General features: G+C 48.5%; 1 protein-coding gene across 3 annotated transcripts; it reads right to left on the bottom strand.

Moving 5' to 3' along the window:
- Positions 1–6,821: 6,821 nt before the first annotated feature.
- Positions 6,822–10,597, bottom strand: LOC124059817 (coxsackievirus and adenovirus receptor homolog). 3 transcript variants are annotated; one of them, XM_046390198.1, is made up of 3 exons: positions 9,258–10,597; positions 7,502–8,485; positions 6,822–7,376 (listed from the first exon to the last, which is right to left on the bottom strand). In XM_046390198.1, the coding sequence occupies exons 1-3, from the start codon at positions 9,258–9,260 to the stop codon at positions 7,176–7,178; spliced, it is 1,188 nt and encodes a 395-aa protein (XP_046246154.1). In that variant the 5' UTR covers positions 9,261–10,597; the 3' UTR covers positions 6,822–7,175. The 3 variants fall into 3 exon arrangements, with proteins under 3 accessions (XP_046246154.1, XP_046246153.1, XP_046246155.1); XM_046390199.1 differs by lacking the exon at positions 9,258–10,597 and having other exon boundaries at positions 7,171–7,376; positions 7,502–7,628; positions 7,717–9,238; XM_046390197.1 differs by lacking the exon at positions 9,258–10,597 and having other exon boundaries at positions 7,502–9,238.
- Positions 10,598–20,939: the final 10,342 nt, after the last annotated feature.

Genomic DNA, 20,939 nt, shown 5'->3' with positions numbered 1-20,939 from the left:
GTTTCAGGCCTTTCTGAGTCGAATGGTCTTGGTCCCATGTCTCTAGGACATACCTGAAGACTACGACAATGTACCTGGAAGCGGAACTTGGAAGCATGCATATACCCTGTCCCGAGGCAGCTAGAGGCACCAAATTCGATACACATCTGTTTCAGGCCTTTCTGAGTCGAATGGTCTTGGTCCCATGTCTCTAGGACATACCTGAGGACTACGACAATGTACCTGGAAGCGGAACTTGGAAGCATGCATATACCCTGTCCCGAGGCAGCTAGAGGCACCAAATTCGATACACATATGTTTCAGGCCTTTCTGAGTCGAATGGTCTTGGTCCCATGTCTCTAGGACATACCTGAGGACTACGACAATGTACCTGGAAGCGGAACTTGGAAGCATGCATATACCCTGTCCCGAGGCAGCTAGAGGCACCAAATTCGATACACATCTGTTTCAGGCCTTTCTGAGTCGAATGGTCTTGGTCCCATGTCTCTAGGACATACCTGAGGACTACGACAATGTACCTGGAAGCGGAACTTGGAAGCATGCATATACCCTGTCCCGAGGCAGCTAGAGGCACCAAATTCGATACACATCTGTTTCAGGCCTTTCTGAGTCGAATGGTCTTGGTCCCATGTCTCTAGGACATACCTGAGGACTACGACAATGTACCTGGAAGCGGAACTTGGAAGCATGCATATACCCTGTCCCGAGGCAGCTAGAGGCACCAAATTCGATACACATCTGTTTCAGGCCTTTCTGAGTCGAATGGTCTTGGTCCCATGTCTCTAGGACATACCTGAGGTCTACGACAATGTACCTGGAAGCGGAACTTGGAAGCATGCATATACCCTGTCCCGAGGCAGCTAGAGGCACCAAATTCGATACACATCTGTTTCAGGCCTTTCTGAGTCGAATGGTCTTGGTCCCATGTCTCTAGGACATACCTGAGGACTACGACAATGTACCTGGAAGCGGAACTTGGAAGCATGCATATACCCTGTCCCGAGGCAGCTAGAGGCACCAAATTCGATACACATCTGTTTCAGGCCTTTCTGAGTCGAATGGTCTTGGTCCCATGTCTCTAGGACATACCTGAGGTCTACGACAATGTACCTGGAAGCGGAACTTGGAAGCATGCATATACCCTGTCCCGAGGCAGCTAGAGGCACCAAATTCGATACACATATGCTTCAGGCCTTTCTGAGTCGAATGGTCTTGGTCCCATGTCTCTAGGACATACCTGAGGACTACGACAATGTACCTGGAAGTGGACATTTCCTGGATATCCATTTGAAGGAGGGAGCAATAGGGAAAAGAGTGATTTGCAAATCCAAGTGGAAAAGCAATCAAGACCACCCAGAGTGACTGGAAAGCATAACAAAAAACACCAGGCATGACAGATATTAGTCAAAATTTTCATCAAAATTCCAATTTATAATCTATGGCCAATGCAATAGATGAGAATTTGGAATCTGGAATTTCCAAATTCTCATCTACGGCGTGGGCCATAGATGAAAATTTGGAAATTCCAGATTCTCATCTATGACCTACGCCGTAGATGAGAATTTGGAACTTCCAGATTCCAGATTCTCATCTATGACCTACGCCGTAGATGAGAATTTGGAACTTCCAGATTCCAGATTCTCATCTATGGCCAATGCCGTAGATGAGAATTTGGAAATTCCAGATTCCAGATTCCCATCTATGGCCAATGCCGTAGATGAGAATTTGGAATATCTTAGTCGTGATCTGTTCTTTTATTTCAATTGTTATGTGTCAGCTGTTTCTCTTTCCCCTGTGCTTTAACTTGGCTCCCTGTTCCCTCAGCAGCCAAATTCAAACATCCATAATTAGACTTCACCTTGAAAGGTGGATTCAAGCTTGATGATGATAAATACCACCACCCATATCCAAATTCCAAAATCAGACTTCACCTTGAGAGGTGGAATTGATGAATGCTTTTCCTTTAGATGGAGATCAACACAGACCTGTAATGTCTTTGATGTTATCATCTGCTGATATACTTGAAACATATCTTGGATATCCATTTGAAGGAGGGAGCAATGGGGAAAAGAGTGATTTGCAAATCCAAGTGTAAAGGCAATCAAGACCACCCAGAGTGATTGGAAACAGGACAGAGATTGAAAGCCAATGGTCTTTATTATGAATAAAAAAAAACTAAAAACAAATAATAGCAGGATCGCACTTACTGGTACTTGAGATCTAAGAGCAAACTGTGGCAAAAAACTCCTGGCATGGCATGGCAAGACAAGACAAAAAAGGTATTCTGGCATGAACACAGGCACACAAAAGTAATGCTCTGACACAGGTGACAGGGAACATGAGGACTAAACAGATAAGACAACAAGACACAGGTGACACACAGGAGGGAGAAAGCAATCAAGAAAACCAAAAGCAAAGCTATATGAAAACAGGGCACACATGGGAAGAGATGCTTTCAAAATAAACAGGACATGATATGACCCTTGAACATAAAACATGGAAACACATGACAAGACAAACATGAAACATGGCACATGGACTGAAATCAAAATACAAAGCATAACAAAAAACACCAGGTATGACAGATATTAGTCAAAGTTTTGATCAAAATTCCAATTTATAATCTATGGCCAATGCAATAGATGAGAATTTGGAATCTGGAATTTCCAAATTCTCATCTACGCCATTGGTCATAGATGAAAATTTGGAAATTCCAGATTCTCATCTACGGCGTGGGCTAGATGAAAATTTGGAAATTCCAGATTCTCATCTATGACCAACGCCGTAGATGAGAATTTGGAAATTCCAGATTCCAGATTCTCATCTATGGCCAATGCCGTAGATGAGAATTTGGAAATTCCAGATTCCAGATTCCCATCTTCCAAAATCAGACTTCACCTTGAGAGTTGGAATCGATGAATGCTTTTCCTGTAGATGGAGATCAACACAGACCTGTAATGTCTTTGATCTTATCATCTGCTGATATACTTGAAACATTTCCTGGATATCCATTTGAAGGAGGGAGCAATGGGGAAAAGAGTTTTGGGGTGATTTGCAAATCCAAGTGGAAAGGCAATCAAGACCACCCAGAGTGATTGGAAACACGACAGAGTGAAAGCCACCACTTCAGTCATACTTAAACTTCTGTTTGTCCCTGGATTCAGTCCCCAACTCCAAAATACATAGGTCTTTCAATTCGCTCAGGATTCTCATCTACAGGCATCACAATGCTAGAGAATTTGGAAGGATTTACTACCTTTGCAACTCATCATTACATATAGCAAGAGTGATGATTGATGCATCATTCATCAAGCTTCCATTTCTAATTTGAATCTGCCCATTACCTCCCATGTCTTTGAAATAAGAACCTTTAAGTGACTAACCTAACATAATAAATATATGAACGATATTAGTCAACATTTTGATCAACATTCCAATTTATAATCTATGGCCAATGCCGTAGATGAGAATCTGGAATCTGGAATTTCCAAATTCTCATCTACGGCGTGGGCCATAGATGAAAATTTGGAATTTCCAGATTCTCATCTACGGCGTGGGCCATAGATGAAAATTTGGAATTTCCAGATTCTCATCTACGGCGTGGGCCATAGATGAAAATTTGGAAATTCCAGATTCTCATCTACGGCGTGGGCCATAGATGAAAATTTGGAAATTCCAGATTCTCATCTACGACGTGGGCCATAGATGAAAATTTGGAATTTCCAGATTCTCATCTACGGCGTGGGCCATAGATGAAAATTTGGAAATTCCAGATTCTCATCTATGACCCACGCCGTAGATGAGAATTTGGAAATTCCAGATTCCAGATTCTCATCTATGGCCAATGCCGTAGATGAGAATTTGGAAATTCCAGATTCCAGATTCCCATCTTCCAAAATCAGACTTCACCTTGAGAGGTGGAATCGATGAATGCTTTTCCTTTAGATGGAAATCAACACAGACCTGTAATGTCTTTGATGTTATCATCTGCTGATATACTTGAAACATTTCCTGGATATCCATTTGAAGGAGGGAGCAATGGGGAAAAGAGTTTTGGGGTGATTTGCAAATCCAAGTGGAAAGGCAATCAAGACCACCCAGAGTGATTGGAAACACGACAGAGTGAAAGCCACCACTTCAGTAATACTTAAACTTCTGTTTGTCCCTGGATTCAGTCCCCAACTCCAAAATACATAGGTCTTTCAATTCGCTCAGGATTCTCATCTACAGGCATCACAATGCTAGAGAATTTGGAAGGATTTACTACCTTTGCAACTCATCATTACATATAGCAAGAGTGATGATTGATGCATCATTCATCAAGCTTCCATTTCTAATTTGAATCTGCCCATTACCTCCCATGTCTTTGAAATAAGAACCTTTAAGTGACTAACCTAACATAATAAATATATGAACGATATTAGTCAACATTTTGATCAAAATTCCAATTTGTAATCTATGGCCAATGCTATAGATGAGAATTTGGAATCTGGAATTTCCAAATTCTCATCTACGGCGTGGGTCATAGATGAAAATTTGGAAATTCCAGATTCTCATCTACGACGTGGGCCATAGATGAAAATTTGGAATTTCCAGATTCTCATCTACGGCGTGGGTCATAGATGAAAATTTGGAAATTCCAGATTCTCATCTACGACGTGGGCCATAGATGAAAATTTGGAATTTCCAGATTCTCATCTACGGCGTGGGCCATAGATGAAAATTTGGAAATTCCAGATTCTCATCTACGGCGTGGGCCATAGATGAAAATTTGGAAATTCCAGATTCTCATCTACGACGTGGGCCATAGATGAAAATTTGGAATTTCCAGATTCTCATCTACGGCGTGGGCCATAGATGAAAATTTGGAAATTCCAGATTCTCATCTACGGTGTGGGCCATAGATGAAAATTTGGAAATTCCAGATTCTCATCTATGACCCACGCCGTAGATGAGAATTTGGAAATTCCAGATTCCAGATTCTCATCTATGGCCAATGCCGTAGATGAGAATTTGGAAATTCCAGATTCCAGATTCCCATCTTCCAAAATCAGACTTCACCTTGAGAGGTGGAATCGATGAATGCTTTTCCTTTAGATGGCAATCAACACAGACCTGTAATGTCTTTGATGTTATCATCTGCTGATATACTTGAAACATTTCCTGGATATCCATTTGAAGGAGGGAGCAATGGGGAAAAGAGTTTTGAGGTGATTTGCAAATCCAAGTGGAAAGGCAATCAAGACCACCCAGAGTGATTGGAAACACGACAGAGTGAAAGCCACCACTTCAGTAATACTTAAACTTCTGTTTGTCCCTGGATTCAGTCCCCAACTCCAAAATACATAGGTCTTTCAATTCGCTCAGGATTCTCATCTACAGGCATCACAATGCTAGAGAATTTGGAAGGATTTACTACCTTTGCAACTCATCATTACATATAGCAAGAGTGATGATTGATGCATCATTCATCAAGCTTCCATTTCTAATTTGAATCTGCCCATTACCTCCCATGTCTTTGAAATAAGAACCTTTAAGTGACTAACCTAACATAATAAATATATGAACGATATTAGTCAACATTTTGATCAACATTCCAATTTATAATCTATGGCCCACGCCGTAGATGAGAATCTGGAAATTCCAGATTCCAGATTCTCATCTACGGCGTGGGCCATAGATGAAAATTTGGAAATTCCAGATTCTCATCTACGACGTGGGCCATAGATGAAAATTTGGAATTTCCAGATTCTCATCTACGGCGTGGGCCATAGATGAAAATTTGGAAATTCCAGATTCTCATCTACGGCGTGGGCCATAGATGAAAATTTGGAAATTCCAGATTCTCATCTATGACCCACGCCGTAGATGAGAATTTGGAAATTCCAGATTCCAGATTCTCATCTATGGCCAATGCCGTAGATGAGAATTTGGAAATTCCAGATTCCAGATTCCCATCTTCCAAAATCAGACTTCACCTTGAGAGGTGGAATCGATGAATGCTTTTCCTTTAGATGGAAATCAACACAGACCTGTAATGTCTTTGATGTTATCATCTGCTGATATACTTGAAACATTTCCTGGATATCCATTTGAAGGAGGGAGCAATGGGGAAAAGAGTTTTGGGGTGATTTGCAAATCCAAGTGCAAAGGCAATCAAGACCACCCAGAGTGATTGGAAACACGACAGAGTGAAAGCCACCACTTCAGTAATACTTAAACTTCTGTTTGTCCCTGGATTCAGTCCCCAACTCCAAAATACATAGGTCTTTCAATTCGCTCAGGATTCTCATCTACAGGCATCACAATGCTAGAGAATTTGGAAGGATTTACTACCTTTGCAACTCATCATTACATATAGCAAGAGTGATGATTGATGCATCATTCATCAAGCTTCCATTTCTAATTTGAATCTGCCCATTACCTCCCATGTCTTTGAAATAACAACCTTTAAGTGACTAACCTAACATAATAAATATATGAACGATATTAGTCAACATTTTTGATCAACATTCCAATTTATAATCTATGGCCCACGCCGTAGATGAGAATCTGGAAATTCCAGATTCCAAATTCTCATCTACGCCGTTGGTCATAGATGAAAATTTGGAAATTCCAGATTCTCATCTATGGCCAATGCCATAGATGAGAATTTGGAATCTGGAATTTCCATATTCTCATCTACGGCATTGGCCATAGATGGGAATTTGGAAATTCCAAATTTTCATCTATGACCAACGGCATAGATGGGAATTTAGTTAGTTTAGTTTATTTTAGCAATTTCCAAACTAAACTCAAAGAAGGGAGCATACACAATCATGTAACTATCTACTATAAACATTTATTTTACCGAACATGTTACCAACATTGAATGCTAGAAATCGAATTTGGAAAACAAAGACTCTTCTCTATGGCTATGGTTTCTGCAGAGTTTGACCAGGGGGTAACCTCTTCATAAAAAACAACATTAACCCCACATTAAGGATTTGCCTGAAGGTTTAAGATTCCTCCTGAAACTGAAAATAACTAAACACTTGAATATCAGGACCCATCAAACAGAATCTAAAAAAGAGCTAGCCAGTGGAAAAAAAGTTCTGAGACCGAGAAGCAGGGGAAGTGGCTACCTGGTGGTGGAGGCCTGTAAAAGGTTGTAAAGGATTCCACCAGGAAAATGCTCACTGGAAGTCTCTCGTGCCAGCAGCAGGTGACTCATCCTGGCAGCTGAGGTTCCTGGAATATCTCACCAGCTGATGACACTTAAAGGGATCCCACATCGCCCCGCCCACATCCAGATCTTTCATTTCCACGTAGCGTGGGTGATCTGCAGCATCTGAGTTCTTTTGTTTTTGGTTCCCCTGCATCTGGACCTTGAGTTCCTGATTTACAGAAACATAAAACATGACTGTAAGTGAACTGCATTTGAGAGTTGCACTTTTTTTTACAAGTGCATCTACTGACTTCCACATTCACATCTACAGAATTCCACATTTCCATTACACACCTGTCTTGCACATGAGGCAGTGCTTGAAGACACAACCCGGTGACTCTTTTTGGACAGCCATTTTCGGGGGGGCGGTTCATCCTCTGCGATCTCATTTCCATAATCCCTTTTCTTTCCTCTTTTACGTCTGAAAATAATGACGGCTGTGGGGATGATTAAGACCATGAGCAATGTGACTACTGCGGCTGCTGCGGCTGCTGCTGAAGTTATTCCACCTGTTGAGTTCAACCTGAGTGCTACCAGACATGTCTTCATACCGACAGGGTTATGAGCTGTGCAGACCAAGGTCCCCGAAGAAAGAATTTCCTTGCTGTTTGTTAAAACCAGGTCACCTCGTGTGGGGTCAAAAGTGGCATCGTGGGGGAGTCTCTTGCGTGTGCCCTTCATGGACCATGAGTACCAGATGGGGGGGCTTCCCTTTGCGGCCCTACATCTGAATGCCAGTTTGCGATTCAACTCAACTGCATCCTCTGCGTAACACTCAAGCTTAGCTGGTCTCTCCATTGCATTAAGGTGAATGATTTTGCTCTTGATTGCAGGACCTTTTCTGACCTTGCACTGGTAGGTGTTTGTGTCTGTCATTTTCAAGTTACTGATGTTTATAGACGCATTGCCACTGGCAGGACCAGGAGACACAAAGCAAACTCTACGGCCGAATGGATTATAGTTGTCATAGATCCGATCTCCACTATACCAGATGACAAGTGTTTCTTCTCGAAGAATATCTGCAGGCTTGATGCGCCATTCAATATCGAGAACTCCTGAGTCCTTGAGATGAAGGTTGAAGTGACAGCTGAGCTTTGCAGTGTCTCCCACTGCTGCAAATTTTGGTGACTTTGAGCTTAAATGTATCTGGAGACCATGAGAGCGTAGTAAAGACAAAAGCAAAATTGAGACTATCATGCAGTAGCGCCAAAACCTGAACCTGGAGATGTGGGTTCTTTGAGGACGCATTTTAAAGAATAATGATCTGGGGATGGGTACCTGCAAGCAAGACATGGACAAAAACTCAACATTTGAAAGGAACAAAATGGTGTTAAAATTCGGAATTGTAACTTTTTAAACGACTATTTTAGATGAAAATGTAGAAGACAATGCAATCGAACCAAATTCCAATCTACACACTAGCCATGCTAGCACTTTAGCATGTTAAATAGCAAAACGAAAAACCCATGAAAAGAGTAAAACTTCAAGTAAAAACTTTAATCTAACATCATGGACCAAAAGTCAACATTTGAAAGGAACAAAATTGTGTTAAAATTCGGAATTGTAACTGTTGAAATGACTATTTTATATGAAAATGTGGAAGACAATGCAATCGAACCAAATTCCAATCTACACACTAGCCACGCTAGCACTTTAGCATGTTAAATAGCAAAACGAAAAACCCATGAAAAAAGTAAAACTTCAAGTAAAAACTTTAATCTAACATCATGGACCAAAAGTCAACATTTGAAAGGAACAAAATTGTGTTAAAATTCGGAATTGTAACTGTTGAAATGACTATTTTATAAGAAAATGTGGAAGACAATGCAATCGACCCAAATTCCAATCTACACACTAGCCACGCTAGCACTTTAGCATGTTAAATAGCAAAACGAAAAACTCATGAAAAAAGTAAAACTTCAACTAAAAACTTCAATCTAACATCATGTCAAATTGTCCCTAAACTCTTTCTAAGACACTACAAATGAGTTGGAACTGTTCAGGTGGGCTAAAAACCATTGAAATTTGTGGTTTTAAGAGACCAACATACCATGCCGATGGAGTATTCATGGAGCTCACGTCAATATGGCTGGTACTGACCTATAACCTCTGTGTCATGCCAAAGGATTATGGGAACTCTCTTCTTGGTATTCTCATCTACGCCATGGGTCATAGATGAAAATTTGGAAATTCCAGATTCTCGTCTATGGCCAATGCTGTAGATGAGAATTTGGAATATCTTAGTTGTGATCTGTGCTTTTATATCAATGGTTATGTTTCAGCTGTTTCCCCTTTCCCCTGTGGTTTTACTTGATTCTCTGTTTTCTCTTTGGTCTCTCTGGGTTTGTGTCTGAGTCCCATTATGGTACAGTGAACTTGAGCTTTCCCTCAACTACTTCAGCTTTAATGGATGAAAATGCTTACTTCCATATTTCCATCTACTGTATGCTTCCATAATCTAATCTACACAAAGCAGGCGAACCCCTCTGACTTTGGGACCCCTTTGGAGGTCCTTCCCATGGGGCAAGCGGGACCAAAATCAACACACTTCATCGGAGGGATGCCAGGAATCACACCGAAAAGGCTGCAAGTCTCTATCTCATTGTATAGCTGAACAGGCCCCAGATATAGCATGCAAAAATTTCCAAAGGGACGTATTGACCTTTAGCCTTTGGAAGGCCATCACTTGGGAATGCCAAGGGCCAGGGACATGGGACGAGCTGTTCCCAAAGCCACTGGCACAACTCTGTAACATATGTCAAAACCAAGCTTGTATCTCAAAGTCAATGTTTCGGTGCCCAGTGGCTTTTTGACTGCAGCCAGGCCTGTGGGATTTGAGGCCTTTCAGGCCATCCTGCTAAAGTGTGTGTGAGAAGCCATCTCGGCCACACTAGGTCGGAGAGCCACAAGCCAGGCATCGTCGGAAAGGTCTCCGTGAGCAGTGCCACGCGGTCTTCGAAGCAAAGCCGCAGGACCTTTCTGTCCGGAGGTAGGGGGCGCCAAATGTTCGGATTTTTCACCTCGTTAAGCGCTATATCTCTTTAACGGAAGCAGCGAGGGATGAGGGACGGAGACCGTTGGAAAGCTCTCCAAGAGCACTGTTACATATGTCAGCGCCGGCTAGGTGGCGCCCTTCTGGTTCAAACTCTGCCTCGGAAGGAGATAGAGACACGGGCCAGGGTGCGCCTGGAAGGCCTCCATTACAGTAATGCAAAAGTGGGTTAGCATTCTTTTCCCTCAACTACTTCAGCTTTAATGGATGAAAATGCTTACTTCCATATTTAAACCTTTTTATATCTACTGTGTGCTTCCATAATCTAATATATATTAAAGCAGGCAACCCTAGCTGAATTTGTCTCCGTGTTGAGACCCTTCTCGGGGGACCAGACGGACAAAACTTTAGACCAGCTATCGGCGGGTTGCCGGCTCTCGGCCGGAAGTGGTTGCACATCTCTAGCCCATTGTATGGCTAAACGAGAGCCAAAAAGAGTGTGTGGGAAAGCCAGTGTGACCTCTTGACCTGTGAATTTAGGAAGGTCATAATTCCAAAACGACAAGGGCCAGGGACATGGGACGAGCTGTTCCCAAAGCCACTGGCACAACTCTGTAACATATGTCAAAACCAAGCTTGTATCTCAAAGTCAATGTTTCGGTGCCCAGTGGCTTTTTGACTGCAGCCAGGCCTGTGGGATTTGAGGCCTTTCAGGCCATCCTGCTAAAGTGTGTGTGAGAAGCCATCTCGGCCACACTAGGTCGGAGAGCCACAAGCCAGGCATCGTCGGAAAGGTCTCCGTGAGCAGTGCCACGCGGTCTTCGAAGCAAAGCCGCAGGACCTTTCTGTCCGGAGGTAGGGGGCGCCAAATGTTCGGATTTTTCACCTCGTTAAGCGCTATATCTCTTTAACGGAAGCAGCGAGGGATGAGGGACGGAGACCGTTGGAAAGCTCTCCAAGAGCACTGTTACATATGTCAGCGCCGGCTAGGTGGCGCCCTTCTGGTTCAAACTCTGCCTCGGAAGGAGATAGAGACACGGGCCAGGGTGCGCCTGGAAGGCCTCCATTACAGGAATGCAAAAGTGGGTTAGCATTCTTTTCCCTCAACTACTTCAGCTTTAATGGATGAAAATGCTTACTTCCATATTTCCATCTACTGTATGCTTCCATAATCTAATCTACACAAAGCAGGCGAACTCCTCTGACTTTGGGACCCCTTTGGAGGTCCTTCCCATGGGGCAAGCGGGACCAAAATCAACACACTTCATCGGAGGGATGCCAGGAATCACACCGAAAAGGCTGCAAGTCTCTATCTCATTGTATAGCTGAACAGGCCCCAGATATAGCATGCAAAAATTTCCAAAGGGACGTATTGACCTTTAGCCTTTGGAAGGCCATCACTTGGGAATGCCAAGGGCCAGGGACATGGGACGAGCTGTTCCCAAAGCCACTGGCACAACTCTGTAACATATGTCAAAACCAAGCTTGTATCTCAAAGTCAATGTTTCGGTGCCCAGTGGCTTTTTGACTGCAGCCAGGCCTGTGGGATTTGAGGCCTTTCAGGCCATCCTGCTAAAGTGTGTGTGAGAAGCCATCTCGGCCACACTAGGTCGGAGAGCCACAAGCCAGGCATCGTCGGAAAGGTCTCCGTGAGCAGTGCCACGCGGTCTTCGAAGCAAAGCCGCAGGACCTTTCTGTCCGGAGGTAGGGGGCGCCAAATGTTCGGATTTTTCACCTCGTTAAGCGCTATATCTCTTTAACGGAAGCAGCGAGGGATGAGGGACGGAGACCGTTGGAAAGCTCTCCAAGAGCACTGTTACATATGTCAGCGCCGGCTAGGTGGCGCCCTTCTGGTTCAAACTCTGCCTCGGAAGGAGATAGAGACACGGGCCAGGGTGCGCCTGGAAGGTCTCCATTACAGTAATGCAAAAGTGGGTTAGCATTCTTTTCCCTCATCTACTTCAGCTTTAATGGATAAAAATGCTTACTTCCATATTTAAACCTTTTTATATCTACTGTGTGCTTCCATAATCTAATATATATTAAAGCAGGCAACCCTAGCTGAATTTGTCTCCGTGTTGAGACCCTTCTCGGGGGACCAGACGGACAAAACTTTAGACCAGCTATTGGCGGGTTGCCGGCTCTCGGCCGGAAGTGGTTGCACATCTCTAGCCCATTGTATGGCTAAACGAGAGCCAAAAAGAGTGTGTGGGGAAGCCAGTGTGACCTCTTGACCTGTGAATTTAGGAAGGTCATAATTCCAAAACGACAAGGGCCAGGGACATGGGACGAGCTGTTCCCAAAGCCACTGGCACAACTCTGTAACATATGTCAAAACCAAGCTTGTATCTCAAAGTCAATGTTTCGGTGGCCAGTGGCTTTTTGACTGCAGCCAGGCCTGTGGGATTTGAGGCCTTTCAGGCCATCCTGCTAAAGTGTGTGTGAGAAGCCATCTCGGCCACACTAGGTCGGAGAGCCACAAGCCAGGCATCGTCGGAAAGGTCTCCGTGAGCAGTGCCACGCGGTCTTCGAAGCAAAGCCGCAGGACCTTTCTGTCCGGAGGTAGGGGGCGCCAAATGTTCGGATTTTTCACCTCGTTAAGCGCTATATCTCTTTAACGGAAGCAGCGAGGGATGAGGGACGGAGACCGTTGGAAAGCTCTCCAAGAGCACTGTTACATATGTCAGCGCCGGCTAGGTGGCGCCCTTCTGGTTCAAACTCTGCTTCGGAAGGAGATAGAGACACGGGCCAGGGTGTGCCTGGAAGGTCTCCATTACAGTAATGCAAAAGTGGGTTAGCATTCTTTTCCCTCATCTACTTCAGCTTTAATGGATAAAAATGCTTACTTCCATATTTAAACCTTTTTATATCTACTGTGTGCTTCCATAATCTAATATATATTAAAGCAGGCAACCCTAGCTGAATTTGTTTCCGTGTTGAGACCCTTCTCGGGGGACCAGACGGACAAAACTTTAGACCAGGTATCGGTGGGTTGCCGGCTCTCCGCCGGAAGTGGTTGTACATTTCTGGCCCATTGTATGGCTAAAGGAGAGCCAAAAAGACTGTGTGGGAAAAGCAGTGTGACCTCTTGACCTGTGAATTTAAGAAGGCCATAATTTCAAAACGACAAGGGCCAGACACGTGGGAGTCACAGTTCCTCAAAGCCTGGGGGGAGCAGTATAACATATGTGAAAATCAGACCCGTAGCTCAAACTTCATTTTTCAGCCTCTGAGCAGCTGCTGATTTCAGCAGCACTCAGCAGAGACAGACCCTTCCCCCGCCTGTCTGAGCGATTCTTCCCAGGGCTATATCTTTGTAAGGGAAGCACTTACGGATGATTCAAAGACATCGTCGGAAAGCTCTCGAAGAATTTTACCACATATGTCAGCCCCAAGTGGGTGTGGCCACTCCTGACCCAACTCTGTAACAAAAGGAGATAGAGCCACGGGGTGTGGTCTGCCTGAAAGACCTGGAAGGGTAGAGGGCAGTAGTGCCATTAGTCTTCTCCTATACCCAGTCAAGGACCCGATGGATGGCAAAAAGTTTCCCCCATATTTCAGTCTATGGCGTTCCAAATGCTGATCTATGGACTTCAAATTGCCATTTATTTATGGCATAATCCCCTTATGAAAATTAAGGCCCCTGCTGAGACCCTTCTCGGGGGACCAGACGGACAAAACTTTAGACCAGCTATCGGTGGGTTGCCGGCTCTCAGCCGGAAGTGGTTGTACATTTCTGGCCCATTGTATGGCTAAAAGAGAGCCAAAAAGAGTGTGTGGGAAAGGCAGTGTGACCTCTTGACCTGTGAATTTAAGAAGGCCATAATTTCAAAACGACAAGGGCCAGACACGTGGGAGTCACAGTTCCTCAAAGCCTGGGGGGAGCAGTATAACATATGTGAAAATCAGACCCGTAGCTCAAACTTCATTTTTCAGCCTCTGAGCAGCTGCTGATTTCAGCAGCACTCAGCAGAGACAGAACCTTCCCCTGCCTGTCTGAGCGATTCTTCCCAGGGCTATATCTTAGTAAGGGAAGCACCTACGGATGATTCAAAGACATCGTCGGAAAGCTCTCGAAGAATTTTACCACATATGTCAGCCCCAAGTGGGTGTGGCCACTCCTGACCCAACTCTGTAACAAAAGGAGATAGAGCCACGGGGTGTGGTCTGCCTGAAAGACCTGGAAGGGTAGAGGGCAGGAGTGCCATTAGTCTCCTCATATACCCAGTCAAGGACCTGATGGATGGCAAAAAGTTCCCCCCATATTTCAGTCTATGGCGTTCCAAATGCTGATCTATGGACTTCAAATTGCCATATATTTATGGCATAATCCCCTGCTGAGACCCTTCTCGGGGGACCAGACGGACAAAACTTTAGACTAGCTATCGGTGGGTTGCCGGCTCTCAGCCGGAAGTGGTTGTACGTTTCTGGCCCATTGTATGGCTAAAGGAGAGCCAAAAAGAGTGTGTGGGAAAGGCAGTCTCTGAGCAGCTGCTGATTTCAGCAGCCCTCAGCAGAGACAGACCCATCCCCCGCCTGTCTGAGCGATTCTTCCCAGGGCTATATCTTTGTAAGGGAAGCACCTACGGAAGATTCAAAGACATCGTCGGAAAGCTCTCGAAGAATTTTACCACATATGTCAGCCCCAAGTGGGTGTGGCCACTCCTGACCCAACTCTGTAACAAAAGGAGATAGAGCCACGAGGTGTGGTCTGCCCACTCTCCCTGCCTGCCTGCCTGACCCTCACTGCTTCACACTCTCCCTGCCCCACTCTCCCTTCCTGCCTGCCTGCCTGCCTGCCTGCCTGCCTCTCACTGCCTCACCGCCTGCCTGCCTGCCTGCCTGCCTGCCTCTCACTGCCTCACAATCTCCCTGCCCCACTCTCCCTGCCTGCCTGCCTGCCTGCCTGCCTGCCTGCCTCTCACTGCCTCACCGCCTGTCTGCCTGCCTGCCTCTCACTGCCTCACACTCTCCCTGCCCCACTCTCCCTGCCTGCCTTCCTGCCTGCCTGCCTGCCTGCCTCTCACTGCCTCACCGCCTGCCTGCCGGCCTGCCTGCCTGCCTGCCTGCCTCTCACTGCCCCTCACTGCCTCACACTCTCCCTGCCTCACACTCTCCCTGCCTGCCTGCCTGCCTGCCTACCTGCCTCTCACTGCCTCTCACTGCCTCACACTCTCCCTGCCTCACACTCTCCCTGCCTGCCTGCCTGCCTCTCACTGCCTCACCCCCTGCCTGCCTGCCTGCCTCTCACTGCCTCACACTCTCCCTGCCCCACTCTCCCTGCCTGCCTGCCTGCCTGCCTGCCTCACACTCTCCCTGGCCCTTATCCTAACACTCTCCCTGGTCCGCTCTCCCTGCCTGCCTACCTGCCTCTCACTGCCTCACCGCCTGCCTGCCGGCCTGCCTGCCTGCCTCTCACTGCCTCACACTCTCCCTGGCCCACTCTCCCTGCCTGCCTGCCTCTCACTGCCTCACTCCCTCACCGCCTGCCTGCCTGCCTGCCTCCCTGCCTGCCTCCCTCTCACTGCCTCACACTCTCCCTGGCCCTTATCCTAACACTCAGAATCAGAAGCAGAGTCAGAATCAGAATTTCTTTATTTATCCCTGGAGGAAAATTCTTGGAGGGAAACTCCAACCCTAACCCTAAACCCTAACCCAGCCTGCCTCTCACTGCCTCACCGCCTGCCAGCCTGCCTCTCACTGCCTCACACTCTCCCTGCCCCACTCTCCCTGCCTGCCTGCCTGCCTCTCACTGCCTCACACTCTCCCTGGTCCACTCTCCCTGCCTGCCTGCCTGCCTGCCTGCCTGCCTGCCTCTCACTGCCTCACCGCCTGCCTGCCTGCCTGCCTGCCTGCCTGCCTGCCTGCCTCTCACTGCCTCACACTCTCCCTGGTCCACTCTCCCTGCCTGCCTGCCTGCCTCTCACTGCCTCACACTCTCCCTGGCCCACTCTCCCTGCCTGCCTGCCTCTCACTGCCTCACACTCTCCCTGGTCCACTCTCCCTGCCTGCCTGCCTGCCTGCCTGCCTCTCACTGCCTCACCGCCTGCCTGCCTGCCTGCCTGCCTGCCTCTCACTGCCTCACACTCTCCCTGGTCCACTCTCCCTGCCTGCCTGCCTCTCACTGCCTCACTCCCTCACCGCCTGCCTGCCTGCCTCCCTGCCTGCCTCCCTCTCACTGCCTCACACTCTCCCTGGCCCTTATCCTAACACTCAGAATCAGAAGCAGAGTCAGAATCAGAATTTCTTTATTTATCCCTGGAGGGAAATTCTTGGAGGGAAACTCCAACCCTAACTCTAAACCCTAACCCAGCCTGCCTCTTACTGCCTCACCGCCTGCCAGCCTGCCTGCCTGCCTGCCTGCCTGCCTGCCTCTCACTGCCTCACACTCTCCCTGCCCCACTCTCCCTGCCTGCCTGCCTGCCTCTCACTGCCTCACACTCTCCCTGGTCCACTCTCCCTGCCTGCCTGCCTGCCTGCCTGCCTGCCTGCCTCTCACTGCCTCACCGCCTGCCTGCCTCTCACTGCCTCACACTCTCCCTGGTCCACTCTCCCTGCCTGCCTGCCTGCCTCTCACTGCCTCACACTCTCCCTGGCCCACTCTCCCTGCCTGCCTGCCTCTCACTGCCTCACCGCCTGCCTGCCTGCCTGCCTGCCTGCCTCTCACTGCCTCACACTCTCCCTGGTCCACTCTCCCTGCCTGCCTGCCTGCCTGCCTGCCTCTCACTGCCTCACCGCCTGTCTGCCTGCCTGCCGCTCACTGCCTCACACTCTCCCTGCCCCACTCTCCCTGCCTGCCTTCCTGCCTGTCTGCCTGCCTGCCTCACACTCTCCCTGACCCTTATCCTAACAATCTCCCTGGTCCGCTCTCCCTGCCTGCCTGCCTGCCTGCCTCTCACTGCCTCACCGCCTGCCTGCCTGCCTGCCTGCCTGCCTCTCACTGCCTCACACTCTCCCTGCCCCACTCTCCCTGCCTGCCTGCCTCACACTCTCCCTGGCCCTTATCCTAACACTCTCCCTGGTCCGCTCTCCCTGCCTGCCTCTCACTGCCGCACCACCTGCCTGCCGGCCTGCCTGCCTGCCTCTCACTGCCTCACACTCTCCCTGGCCCTTATCCTAACACTCTCCCTGGTCCGCTCTCCCTGCCTGCCTCTCACTGCCGCACCACCTGCCTGCCTCCCTGCCTGCCTCCCTCTCACTGCCTCACACTCTCCCTGGCCCTTATCCTAACACTCAGAATCAGAAGCAGAATCAGAATCAGAATTCCTTTATTTATCCCTGGAGGAAAATTCTTGGAGGGAAACTCCAAACCTAACCCTAAACCCTAACCCTGCCTGCCTCTCACTGCCTCACCGCCTGCCAGCCTGCCTGCCTGCCTCTCACTGCCTCACACTGTCCCTGCCCCACTCTCCCTGCCTGCCTGCCTGCCTCTCACTGCCTCACACTCTCCCTGGTCCACTCTCCCTGCCTGCCTGCCTGCCTGCCTCTCACTGCCTCACCGCCTGCCTGCCTGCCTGCCTGCCTCTCACTGCCTCACACTCTCCCTGGCCCACTCTCCCTGCCTGCCTGCCTCTCACTGCCTCACACTCTCCCTGGTCCGCTCTCCCTGCCTGCCTGCCTGCCTCTCACTGCCTCACCGCCTGCCTGCCGGCCTGCCTCTCACTGCCTCACACTCTCCCTGGCCCTTATCCTAACACTCTCCCTGGCCCACTCTCCCTGCCTGCCTGCCTCTCACTGCCTCACACTCTCCCTTCCTGCCTTCCTGCCTGCCTGCCTGCCTGCCTCTCACTGCCTCACACTCTCCCTGCCCCACTCTCCCTGCCTGCCTGCCTGCCTCTCACTGCCTCACCGGCTGTCTGCCTGCCTGCCTCTCACTGCCTCACACTCTCCCTGGCCCACTCTCCCTGCCTGCCTGCCTCTCACTGCCTCACTCCCTCACCGCCTGCCTGCCTGCCTGCCTGCCTGCCTGCCTGCCTGCCTCTCACTGCCTCACACTCTCCCTGGTCCACTCTCCCTGCCTGCCTGCCTCTCACTGCCTCACACTCTCCCTGCCCCACTACCTGCCTGCCTGCCTGCCTGCCTGCCTCTCACTGCCTCACACTCTCCCTGGTCCACTCTCCCTGCCTGCCTGCCTGCCTGCCTGCCTCTCACTGCCTCACCGCCTGCCTGCCTGCCTGCCTCTCACTGCCTCACACTCTCCCTGCCTGCCTGCCTGCCTGCCTGCCTGCCTCTCACTGCCTCACACTCTCCCTGCCCCACTCTCCCTGCCTGCCTGCCTGCCTGCCTGCCTGCCTCTCACTGCCTCACCGCCTGCCTGCCTGCCTGCCTCTCACTGCCTCACACTCTCCCTGCCCCACTCTCCCTGCCTGCCTTCCTGCCTGCCTGCCTGCCTGCCTGCCTCACACTCTTCCTGGCCCTTATCCTAACACTCTCCCTAGTCCGCTCTCCCTGCCTGCCTGCCTGCCTACCTGACTGCCTCTCACTGCCTCACACTCTCCCTGCCCCACTCTCCCTGCCTGCCTGCCTGCCTGCCTCTCACTGCCTCACACTCTCCCTGGCCCACTCTCCCTGCCTGCCTGCCTGCCTGCCTGCCTGCCTGCCTCTCACTCCCTCACCGCCTGCCTGCCTGCCTGCCTGCCTCCCTGCCTGCCTCCCTCTCACTGCATCACACTCTCCCTGGCCCTTATCCTAACACTCAGAATCAGAACCAGAATCAGAATCAGAATCAGAATTCCTTTATTTATCCCTGGAGGGAAATTCTTGGAGGGACACTCTCCCTGCCTGCCTGCCTGCCTCTCACTGCCTCACCGCCTGCCTGCCTGCCTGCCTGCCTGCCTGACCCTCACTGCCTCACACTCTCCATGGCCCACTCTCCCTGCCTGTCTGCCTGCCTGCATTCCTGACCCTCACTGCCTCACACTCTCCCTGCCCCACTCTCCCTTCCTGCCTGCCTGCCTGCCTGCCTCACACTCTCCCTGGCCCTTATCCTAACACTCTCCCTGCCCCACTCTCCCTGCCTGCCTGCCTGTCTGCCTCTCACTGCCTCACCGCCTGCCTGCCTGCCTGCCTGCCTGACCCTCACTGCCTCACCGCCTGCCTGCCTGCCTGCCTGACCCTCACTGCCTCACACTCTCCATGGCCCACTCTCCCTGCCTGCCTGCCTGCCTGACCGACCCTCACTGCCTCACACTCTCCCTGGCCCACTCTCCCTGCCTGCCTGCCTGCCTGCCTGACCCTCACTGCTTCACACTCTCCCTGGCCCACTCTCCCTGCCTGCATGCCTGCCTGACCCTCACTGCCTCACACTCTCCCTGGCCCACTCTCCCTCCCTCCCTCCCACCCTGCCTTTATTGTCATTGTGCAAGCATAACGAAATTTTGTGAAGATTCTCGGCTTAAAAGCACACTTATAAATAGCAGCAGAAAATAAAAATTGCACACTTAAGAAAATAAAAATATAAAATACAAAATGAGGTAGATAAAGTGCACTTAGTGCCAGTCTGTGGCATGCTGTGTGTGTGTGTATGCGGCTAGGCGGGGGAGGGTCTATGTGTGAGGTCCTGTAGACGGGTGGGGCGTGAGTGTGTCACTGTAGGGTGGGCTATTGCTTTTACGGCTCTGGGGAAGAAGCTGTCCCTGATTCTGTTCGTGCTGAGAAAGAAGAGCCGTTGTTGGGCCTTTTTCACCAGGTGTGAGGTGTTCACTGACCAGGAGAGGTCAGAGGAAATGTGGATGCTCAGATTTTAGCACACTAAAAAAGAGGATTCAAGGATTCAAGGAACTTTATTGTCATACCAGCTCACATTCAGATGTTTATGGTACAAAATTAGGACTCAGGTCCCGGGAGCAGCAAATGGACTAAAAAAATATAAAGTAGGAGGTAACAAAGAATATAAGCTAAACAGAAAATAGAATATAAAAGAATATAAAACTAGACATTTAAATAAGCTCAACAAAAACTTAAACACAGGCTTGTCCATACTTGGTTGTAGGACCTCAAACAAGACATCTTCAAAAAGTCTTCTGTATATCCAAAGGGTTCACTGAGAAACAAGAGAATTTGTTCAATACAGTGCAAAAAACTGGGTCAGAAAGATCCTATATGATCTTGTGCATGCTATACATTTATAACATGTGATTTCAGTTTAAGAAAGCATTAAAAATGGTAAAATATGACATTGTAGCTTAAATTAGGCAAAGGTAAAATTTTAATGTTATATACATTGAAACTTGGAAATAGCAATAAAGTTAGGCAAAAATACCAATTTATTATTATATACATTTAAATTTGGAAATAGAAATAAAGTTAGGCCAAAAATGCCAATTTACTGTCATATACGTTGAAACTTGGAAGTGGCAAAACTTGGAATTGGAAGGTGGAATGTTGGAATGGTGGAGTACCACTACCACCTAGTGGCCACTTCCAACTTCCAAAAACCCACTTCCAAATTCCAACTTCCAACTTCCAGCCTCAATATTAGCAGATTGAAAAGTGGGTTGGAATTATGGAAACACCCAATTTCTAATTGACGCGCCATTCAAAAACCCTATCCCTTAACCTAACCTAATTCTCAAACTAATCCTAACCCCAACCATTTTGTATCCTAACCCTAACCAATTTTATTCTAACCCTAACCATTTTTTATTCTAACCCTAAACATTTTTAGGCTAACCCTAACCGGATTTGGTGGGGTGAGTGTGGGGGGGGACGGGGCTGGCCGACTCGGGGGAGGCTGGATGG

The sequence above is a fragment of the Scatophagus argus genome, chromosome 5 (genome assembly GCF_020382885.2).
Source record: "Scatophagus argus isolate fScaArg1 chromosome 5, fScaArg1.pri, whole genome shotgun sequence".
Lineage (NCBI taxonomy): Eukaryota > Metazoa > Chordata > Actinopteri > Scatophagidae > Scatophagus > Scatophagus argus.
Note: the sequence above shows the minus strand (reverse complement) of the source record. Positions and strands in the feature narration are given on the sequence as shown.

Bases quoted from the DNA above. Each gene is read 5' to 3' on its own strand.
- LOC124059817 (XM_046390197.1), bottom strand. From the start codon at position 8,500: ATGTCTTGCTTGCAGGTACCCATCCCCAGATCATTATTCTTTAAAATG. The intron at 7,377-7,501 runs GTGTGTAATGGA...TCTGTAAATCAG, and splicing joins CTGCCTCATGTGCAAGACAG to GAACTCAAGGTCCAGATGCA.